This window comes from Ctenopharyngodon idella, chromosome 10 (genome assembly GCF_019924925.1).
Source record: "Ctenopharyngodon idella isolate HZGC_01 chromosome 10, HZGC01, whole genome shotgun sequence".
NCBI lineage: Eukaryota > Metazoa > Chordata > Actinopteri > Cypriniformes > Xenocyprididae > Ctenopharyngodon > Ctenopharyngodon idella.
The window spans coordinates 1,244,937-1,255,451 of NC_067229.1; the positions used below are offsets into that span (position 1 = coordinate 1,244,937).

The 10,515-nt window shown below is 36.1% G+C and overlaps 1 protein-coding gene and 1 long non-coding RNA gene across 4 annotated transcripts in view; one reads left to right on the forward strand and one right to left on the reverse strand.

Moving 5' to 3' along the window:
• The first annotated feature begins 2,204 nt into the window (after positions 1-2,204).
• The window catches only part of LOC127521144 (gastrula zinc finger protein XlCGF57.1-like), a 35,096-nt gene continuing 26,785 nt past the window's right edge, over positions 2,205-10,515 (forward strand). Inside the window, exons 1-4 of one of the 3 annotated variants that reach the window (XM_051910187.1) lie at positions 2,205-2,406; positions 4,416-5,777; positions 7,719-7,920; positions 9,670-10,505. In XM_051910187.1, coding sequence (XP_051766147.1) covers positions 2,358-2,406; positions 4,416-5,777; positions 7,719-7,741 — 1,434 coding nt within the window. In that variant the 5' untranslated portion in view covers positions 2,205-2,357 and the 3' untranslated portion in view covers positions 7,742-7,920; positions 9,670-10,505. Of the gene's footprint in view, positions 2,407-4,415; positions 5,778-7,718; positions 7,921-9,669; positions 10,506-10,515 lie in introns of those variants that run through there. The other 2 variants (XM_051910188.1, XM_051910186.1) reach the window with 2 other exon arrangements.
• Positions 5,227-10,515, reverse strand: part of LOC127521174 (uncharacterized) — a 53,875-nt gene continuing 48,586 nt past the window's right edge. The window contains exon 3 of the long non-coding RNA XR_007932299.1: positions 5,227-5,450. This is a non-coding gene — a long non-coding RNA (uncharacterized LOC127521174). The remainder of the gene's footprint in view (positions 5,451-10,515) is intronic.

Below are 10,515 nucleotides of genomic sequence, written 5' to 3' on the forward strand. Positions count from 1 at the left end.
AAGAGCTTTATTGTCAGGTATTTTGACACATAAGAGGAATTTGTTTTGGTGACAAGCTTCCACAGCACAAACAACATGACAGTGACAAGACAGAGATAATAAAGATCGACAAATATAGAGTGCGTAAATAAGAAATAACAGTATATAAAAATAAACAAGATACATAATATACAAAAATAGATGCAGGTATGTTACAGGTAAGAAAATGTAAATATGGATATGGTGTGTTAAATAAATAAAAATGTATAAATATTATTGTGTACTGCACACGCCATTGGTGACGTTAACTGTTCATGAGATAGATTGCCTGAGGAAAGAAACTGTTCTGTATTGCCGACCAGACGGCAAAAGTTCAAAGAGGAAGTGAAGTTTTAACTTGTTTTTCATTGTTTTAAAATCAAATAAAAGAAATCTGTCTCATTTGTTTCCACTTTTACTTATGTTTTGTATTTGCTGCACCAAGTATTGAACTTTAGTTGTCCATTTTTATTGTCTGCTTCTTCATTTTGTATCAAAAATAAATAATTTCATGATTTTAGTTACATCCAAAAGTCATGAAATACGATTGCTTTTGGGGCTTTCTAGTTTTACATTTCTCGATAAATGCCTTAATATGATGACTGAGATGGAATGTGGTGGCTGTCTTACCCTTTTTTTTGTATAATATGTTGTTTATAGATATTTTACCGTTTTATGTATTATTTGTCTATCGTTCATTTTTTTGTCGCGGAGATGACGTCACCACTCGCGCGCTTCCTGAGTCTTCTGAGGTAAACAGTTCTCTGTGATAAACGGTTTACACGGTTGTTTAAGTAACATTTTAAGACGTCGTTTTCTGAATGTTTTTCACCGCGTATCTGTTAACTAAAACTAGTTTCTCTTCACATACAAAACGGTAAGATGTTAGTGAGCTATTTTGTTGTTATGAATATAGTTATTAGGGAATCGAATTATATTCGATTTAAATTATATTTATATAATTCACATTGACAAATTACAAAGTCACTAGTTTCTGTCTTCATTATTACTGCTATTTTTCTGTATCATGAAATAATGGTAATATTAGAACACTTTTATATGCTTTCAGCATATATCCTGACTAAAATACTTAGAATAAAGTGAGATGATCTGCTGCTGATCCTGAATGTCTTGTTTAATGAGTATTGATAGTCTTTGGATCATCACTATTATCAGAGCAGCTGAAAAGCCTCATTTCATTTCAGTAGATCCTGTTTTCACCTCATTCAGATCAGCTATTGAGACATCTACAAGATAAAGGTACATTTCATAACAGTGTTTCTTTAAATAACCGGTGATGAACCATGTTTCGTATAAAACATGATAAACAAAAATAAGTTAAACTCAATTGGTGCATTATTTGTTTCTTGCAAATCTGTAAATGTATTATTCTGTTTTATTCTTTTATTTTTATTCTTACATTGTTTATTGGTGTCTGTTAATTGTTGTACTCCTTAATTCTTTGCCAATATACTTATAAATGTGTCAGTAAAGATGTTAATGAAATTCATAAAAATAAAGGAGATATAATTTGTGAGTAAGTATGATACTTTTCCATTACAGGGCTGCAGACTAACTTTTCCACTGGTTGCTTTCTCACCAGCACATGATTTGGTCGCACCTTGGTCGCAACAGGACTGATGCTGATGAATAGTTGTCTTAATATGCATAAACTAGGTTTGCACTTATGTAAAAAGACGACATGCAACCTCATGTTGCAAAATGTTTTAATCTCAAATGAAAACTATCAAAAAAACACCATGTGTGTTTCTTAATGTTTGATTATATTTTTACTGTCTTCACAGCTGTACAATTGTACATTTTTTAAAAATATCGGCATTGTGTTTGAAGCCGGACTTTTATTTTGATGGCACGCCGAACTTTTATTTTGACAGGCAGCACTGAGAACAAATCAAACAGCACTCACATTCTCCATCTTCATTAGTTTACGATCTTTATTTAACAGTTATATCTAATACACCGATTGAGTGTGTGACGACAAATGCGACCTTGTCAAATTTCTCAAAAAATGGTCGCATATGCAACCATTTTGGTCGCAGTCTGAAGCCTGCATTCATTTATTTGAAAGTTACTTCACTAGATAGATATGTGACCATAAATATTTAAAATGTGTGAATTAGTATTAAAAACAAACTCAGTAAGTGATTTCTTCTTGATTTTGTCAGATCTGCTCCTCCTCCTTCAGTGAAGCTCCTCCCACTGCAATTCACCAATAAATACTGGAATATTCCCATCAGCCTACAAGTAAAGACGAGCATCAAACCATCAGGAAGAGCTGAAATCTGCAAAGACAGAGTTTATTGAAGGACAGTGAGAACATGAGAGATCCAGAACACTGCAGAATGAAACACACTGAAGAACAAAGAGGTTGGTGTTTATTCCTGATCCTTCATTAATGAGGCTGAAGAACAATAAGGATATAAAGCAGTTCATCAGATTTAGGGCCTGATTTTCTAACAGCTTACATCAGCACAAACCCTCTTTTGGTGTTATAAAACTACTGTCAGGATTTTTTTTTTAAATTATTAATTTTTCCGGCTGACCTTATTGCATATGCATTTTTAGGAGTTAGCCTTTCAGACACTAAATTTATGGGAGGAGAGTATTTAGAGAAACACAATTTACTTAAGTTTGCGCTAGTCAATTTTAGGGCTGTGCGATATTGAAAAAAAAAATGCTATATTCGATATGCGATACGATATTGCTTTAAGTGTGTAAAATAAATTAAATTTAAAAATATTTAAAAACTGATCAATTATATAACCAATAAGTATGTTTCACATTCTTTCTGGGAAAAGAAATCATCACTACAACTTTTAGCATGTTTTGCTAAATGTTTGCAATGTTTTAGCATTACAAATATGACAATGCAATTTTAACATCAGTGTAAACGAACAAAAAAAAAAAATTATGCTAATATGTAAATACCAAAAACTATTTGCTTGACTCATATATAGTTACATCAACCTAAATCTTAACATCAAGAACATCCAGTTAAACAAAAACACCTGAAACTAGGGGTGGAAGATTAGTTATTTTTGTTATTTTAATTTATCTTTGTTATTTAAAAAATAAGAACAACAAACAATAGGACAAATTCTTACTGGAAATGGCATTCAAGTAAGAAACAATACAGAAACTGAATGATCAAATGTAAATCTAAAACACTGCATAGTCTTCACATTAATTAAATATACATTGATTCATGAAAAAGCTACAAAAGTTATTCATTCAAGAGCAGTGAGTGAATTTCTCTTTATATTTTGTTGTTTGACAAACAGCAGTAGGTTTACTGTATGAGGCTGCTGTTTCTTTAAAACCTAATGCACGGCCCTCGGATCATACTGAAACGCATCCGATTTCTTTCCCAACTGATAACGTGCACTTACGACATAACCGACTATGTTTACATGAATACTCACCAAGACAGACATTTTGACATTTGACCGTTCGAGTGCAATTAGGCACGAAAGAGAACTGAAGGGATTGCACGCTGTCAGAGAGGCGACTTGTGCGCGTGCTTCATCGGGTGTGTGTGCGTAGACTCAAGAAACCGCGATATATTATAATATAATGTTAAAAGCGCCCTGTTTACCGTTGCTCATCTTTAGCTCCAATGCGGAAAGTCACTAAAATAAGGCCATAAAACCCATACTGAATATTTGTTTACGAGACTTCTGAGAACTGGATCTTGTAGCCTACAATTTTTTTCTTCAAAATGATGTGAAAATCATCATGCCGACTCATTCACATTAAACAATATATTGATTTGTAAGTTTGTAAGATATGATTTTTGTCAAAAAGGCTGAATGTGAGGAGGTGTGAATGATCAAGAATATTGATGCGTATCACACCTGGGTAGACTAAAACACCTCCCTCTAATGGCCCTATCAGGTGAATGAAGCTGTGAGGGAACTAGAAGAAAGAATGTGAGGAGATTAAAAGAATGACTTTTTTTTGATTGATTGTATTTTATTTACAACACAACACAATCCAAATATACATAATGAAGACAGTCCCTGTTCAACATACCTGACATTTAACAAGGTGTTTGTTTTTTCTTTTGCCATGCACTGAAGAATAAACTGCCCTGACATGAGTAGTCAGTGATGTATATCAGTCCAGTGTATTTGAACAGCTTGCTTATGTTGGAACAGCACTCTCAAAAGGAACAACCTAGGGCTTCATGATTTGGGGGAAAAAATAAATGTTTTAATTGGCTTTATCGATTATCGGCTTTCAAATATAAATGGTTATCAGTTTCAGCCAAAACTTTCATATCGGTGCATCCCTATTTATGACCTTTCACCTCACATTTCTCTCTGATTTTTTTTTATAACTTATTTAAAATTTAACTTTTGTTACTTTGATTACAGACATGGTGCTGAAGAATGAGGACAGTGAAGAGGAGAAACATATCAAAACTGAAGAAAAATCTTGCTTACAGACTGAAAATATTTCTTTACTGAAAAGAAGAGGCAAAAAATGTTTCACTTGCCACCAGTGTGGAAAGAGTTTCACATGCAAAAAGAGTCTAAAGATTCACATGCGGATCCACACTGGAGAGAAACCGTTCACATGTGATCAGTGTGGGAAGAGCTTTAGACAACAAGGGCACCTTAAGGAACACATGAAAATCCACACTGGAGAGAAACCGTTCACATGTGAACAGTGTCAGAGGAGTTTTACACACAAAAAGAGTTTCATGGTTCACATGAGGATCCACACTGGAGAGAAACCATTCACATGTGATCAGTGTGGAAAGAGTTTTGTACAACAATGGCACCTTAAGGAACACATGAACATCCACACTGGAGAGAAACCGTTCACGTGTGATCAGTGTGGGAAGAGTTTCACACAAAAAAAGAGTTTCAAGGATCACATGAGGATCCACACTGGAGAAAAACCATTCACATGTGATCAGTGTGGGAAGAGATTTGCACATCAAGGACACTTTAAGGAACACATGAAAATCCACACTGGAGAGAGACCGTTCACATGTGATCAATGTGGCAAAACATTTTTGAGGGCTTCAGCCCTGAAGATCCACCTGATTGTTCATTCAAAGGAGAAACCATATTCATGTTCTTTGTGTGGAAAGAGTTTTTCACAGGTTAAAAATGTAAAGCTTCATCAGAAAACGCATACTGGTGAAAAAGCTTATGTGTGCTTTGAGTGTGGGAAGTCTTTTAAAACAACTGTAGAGTTGAAAGTGCACCAGAGAATTCACACTGGAGAGAAACCTTACAAATGTTCACACTGCGACAAGAGATTCAATTGGTCAGGAGCCCTGAAAACACACGAGAGGATCCACACTGGAGAGAAACCTTACAAGTGTTCACACTGCGACAAGAGATTCAGTTGGTCAGGACATCTGAAAACACATGAGAGGATCCACACTGGAGAGAAACCTTACAAGTGTTCACACTGCGACAAGAGATTTAGTGAGTCACGACAACTGAAAAGACATGAGAGGATCCACACTGGAGAGAAACCTTACAAGTGTTCACACTGCGAAAAGAGATTCAGTCGGTCAGTACATCTGAAAACCCACGAGAGGACCCACACTGGAGAGAAACCTTACAAGTGTTCACACTGCGACAAGAGATTCAGTCGGTCAACATATCTGAAAACACACGAGATGATCCACACTGGAGAGAAACCGTATCACTGCACTGCATGTGGGAAGAGTTTCACTCATTCATCTTCTCTACGCAGGCATACAAAAAACAATCACAGTAAGTAGATCATTCTCAGATCCAGCAGTTTCAAGTGTGAAGCCACATCCTTACTTGACACAAAACAATAATACCGCCAAGAAATAAAATCTCTTCAAAATGAAGGAACGTTTACACACCAACGTTGTGACTGATAGGGCTTTAAAAGGTTAGTTCACCCAAAAATGAAAATTCTGTCATTAAAGTCTGTGTAAAGCAATATTAAATGTGTTATGAGTTTGTCACACCACAGAAAAATGTGTTCTTAACCATCCCGCCAAATTTGAATAATAAAAAAAAAAGCAGTATTCTCTGCTCTCAAACGCTGGGGGCGTGTCTGCTGTTGGTGTTGAAACCACGCCTACTCGCGGGAAACACACAAGGCAACTTACACTCATTGGTGGGCACGCACTGTCGACGATGGCACCAGATGACAGGGGGATGAAGGCCAAGGTGGGAGATAGACGGTTCAGCCCCATTCACCAGTAGGAGCGGATTATCAGCAAATCCCAGTTGTCTCCGATGAAAGTTTCCAGTATAAAATGTTCATTGCAGAGGCAGGTGTTGGTAGTGATCCTCAGCTCTCCATCAAGCTGGCTCTTAACAAAATTAATCCACCTCTTCTTGATATCATAGTTTTTAGGGAATTTAAATAAAGAGACAAGCTGTTTTGTAATTATCGCAAGGTAATATACATTTACGTGATGAAGGTGTAGCTAGCTAGCTAGCAAACTGTAGGCTGTGTTAACTAATGGTAATGACAGTAACTTGCAATTGAGCGGGCGAACCACTGATGCTAATGTGCTCTAGTTATTATAGTGTTAGTGCGTCATCGTGCCATGATTTCAGGCCCGCCCAAAAAATGTGAATGAGAATGCCTTTTTTTTGCCCAAAACAAAAATAACAACTTTATTCAACAATTTCTTATCTTCATTGTCAGTCTTCTACGCTGTTGATGTTGTAAACACAGTGCAGCGCTTCTGGGTTCTGCATTTGAATGCTTACTCGGTATTGGCCGACACTGTTGACATGAGCCGCACGAGTTAAAATAATTAGCCGGTGTTCTGACGTAGAACCCGGAAGCACTGAACTGTGTTTATAGACAGTTTTGCCAGAAAGTCTTTGAACAGAATCTACTTGAAAGAGTGATTCATTTGTGAAACGGGCTCATGCCCTAGAAAGAGACTTCACGCTTGGAATAAACTATGCATTTCTTTTCTTGTATTGCATTAAAACACAAGAGGTAAACGTACAGTTTTTTCACTAGAAATGTACTTGAGTTAAACTTAAAGTACACACATTTAAATCTACTCTTAAGAGTACAAATTTCCCCAAAAATTATTTAAGTGAATTTAAGAGAGTGAATGTAGTTCATTATTACCAACCTCTGCTAGTTCTTGACATTTGCTATATTTCCTGTTACCTGTCTTGTCTGCCACATTTCTCTGGCTGTGTCCGAAATCGCATACTCTCTTGAGTAGGTACTTATTTTGAGTATTGGTAGTTTATGGCTCATCACTTATTAGATCAGCTGAAAAGCCTCTATTTCATAGGGCTGGGACAATAAATTGATTAATCTTGATTCGTAGATCGATTCTGAGATTTTCTAAATGTATCACGATTCTCTCTTGAATCAATTCTGAGCTTAGTTTTTAACAGCAGATGGCACTCTAGACTAGTTTTTAACCGCACACTCAAACGCTCATGAAGAAGAGCGCTCGTGCGTGCAGCTGTGTACTTGCACGTCAGAATGCTTTTATGATGTACGATTAATGTAAACAGCCCACTGCAAACACCCTTGTAATTCAGTTCAAACTTTTCGAACTTTATGAATGATTATTAAGGTTCAAGTGGTGTGTGTATAATTGGTATATTTATTTTTTTCTATATTTCTTTGCCTGTATATTAATGAGAGGAAAAATAAATGTAGGAATTACAATATATTATTCTTGATTTTGTCAGATCTACTCCTCCTCCTTCAGTGAAGCTCCTCCCACTGCAATTCACCAATAAATGCTGGAATATTCCCATTAGCCTACAAGTGAAGATGAGCATCAAACCATCAGGAAGAGCTGAAATCTGCAAAGACAGAGTTTATTGAAGGACAGTGAGAACATGAGAGATCCAGAACACTGCAGAATGAAACACACTGAAGAACAAAGAGGTTGGTGTTTATTCCTGATTCTTCATTAATGAGGCTGAGGAACATAAAGGTTATAAAGCAGTTCATCATATTTAGGGCCAGATTTACTAATGCCTTGCACCTACGCAAACCCTCTTTTGGCATTGTTTTTGTGTTATTGGTTAATTGCATTTGTAGGAGTTTCCCTTTTATACGCAAAATTTATAGAAGGAGAGTATTTAAATGAATCACACAACGCGATTTACTAGAGTTTGCGCTAGTCAATTTACTGTTATTTGTTCCATTATTTACCACCGCAAAAAAAAAACACATCTTAAACCAGACGCTAATTTGCTAATTTGGTAGATTGCGTTGGTCATTATGTAAATGATCTGGCTTTTCTCTTCTTATTGTGCTCAGTCAGTAAATCAGTAAGTCAGTAAATCAATTTGCCCTGTTTAGTAAATCTGACCCTTGATGTTTTTTTTCCTACTACAAACACTAAGAGTTGTTATTAAAAAAAAAAAAAAACATTTCCAATCATACTCTAGAAAGAGTTCAAATGATGTCACTTCCGATAGGAGTGTAACGGTTCAAATTACTCATGGTTCGGTTTGTATCACGGTTTTAGAGTCAAGGTTTTGGTACGGTTCGGTGTGTGCTATGTTCAGGGAAAAAAGGACTACTGTCAAATAAAAATAAAGAAAATAAGAACAAATGATCGAACTACAGCCAACAGCGCAAATAAATGCAATAGAGCCAAGATAAAAATAAAATAAACAGTACTTTTCAGGTTTTTCAGGTAGGTCTAACATTAGTTTTCAGGTACAGAAATTAAATAAAGCAGTGAGTGATTTCTTTGAGAGATAAAACAGAAAAGCAAATGGTGAATAATTAGCGTAGCTGCTGTTTAAAACATTAAACAAAGATAGTAATGTGCATTTGATCTGATATAATTGGAGTACATGATGGTGAGATTATGTGAATGCTTGGCAAAAGAGATGCGTCTTTAATCTAGATTTAAACTGGGAGAGTGTCTCGGAGCCACGAACATTATCAGGAAGGCTATTCCAGAGTTTAGGAGCCAAATGTGAAAACGCTCTCCCTCCTTTAGTGGACTTAGATCCTAGGTACAACCAGAAGTCCAGAGTTTTGTGATCTTAAAGAGTGTGAAGGATTGTAGAGCGATAGAAGATTGGTTAAATACACAGGAACTAAACCATTTAGAGCCTTATAAGTCAGTAGCAATGCTTTATAATTGATACGGAACTTGATAGGTAACCATATGATAAAAGTGGTGTTATATGATCATATTTTCTTGACCTAGTAAGAACTAGCAGCTGCATTTAGGACTAGTTGTAGCTTGTTATTGAGTATGCAGGACAACCAGCTAATAATGCATTACAGTGATCTAGTCTAGATTTCATGAATGCATGAACTAACTTTTCTGCATCAGAAACAGATAACGTTCCGTAGCTTAGCGACGTTATCACGATTAGAAGATCTGACATCTTTCATGTCATCTCAGATGTATTAAGCGAGGTATGAAGAAAGGACCCTAGACCTGGTTCTCTCTCCTGCACTGTCGTCACTCCTCCTTTTAACCTTCCGAGCTCCTCCGTGAGACTGAGGCCGCTGGTGACGCTCATTAGCAATCTTTACACCGGCCTCGCTCCGTTCTCAAGGCTCTCTGCCCCACCCTGCTTGCCACACGGTGCATCCCTATTTATAACTTTTCACCTCACATTTCTCTCTGATTTTTTTTTTTTTCTTTTTTTACTTTAATTTCAGATGTGATGCTGGAGAAAAAGGAGAGTCAAGAGGATAATCGTGTCAAAACTGGAGATAAAACTCACAGACTGAAAGTTTTTCTTTACTTAAAAGAAGAGACTTAAAAGAAGAAATGAAAAGTTTCACTTTCTGTCAGTGTGGAAGAGTTTTACATTCAAAAAGAGTCGCAAGATTCACATGAGGATCCAAACTGGAGAGAAACTGTTCACATGTGATCAGTGTGGAAAGAGTTTCACACAACAAGAAACCCTTGAGAGACACATGAACATCCACACTAGAGAGAAACTGCATGAATGTGATCAATGTGGCAAAACATTTTTGAGGGCTTCTTCAACCCTGAAGATCCACCTGACGGTTCATTCACAGGAGAAACCACATTCATGTTCTTTGTGTGGAAAGAGTTTTTCACATCTGCACAATTTAAAAGAACGTCAGAAAAGACATACTGGTGTAAGAAATCTGCTTTGAGTGTGAGAAGACTTTTATTACAGCTGGAGATTTGAAACAGCTTTTTTTTTTGAAACAGCAACATTTATTTTGCTAACACAATAGATCAATTTGTTCATTTTTTTGTAGTTTGTTTACATTTTTATGTAAGACAAGAACACGTTTTTTTTTTTTTTTACAAACTGTTCTTGTTCAAGAAGCTGAAGACGCTGATTTATTTTTAACTTGTTTTTCATTGTTGTTTTCAAATCAAATAGTCATTCTTCCTCTTGAAGTGTATTTAGAAAATGCAGATGTAAGATATACTGTCATGTAGCTTTGCAACTGTCCTTCATTTTTATTCTCTTGAGATGCTTTGCTAACCCGTCAATACAGAGAGAGAGATCTGACTCATTAGTT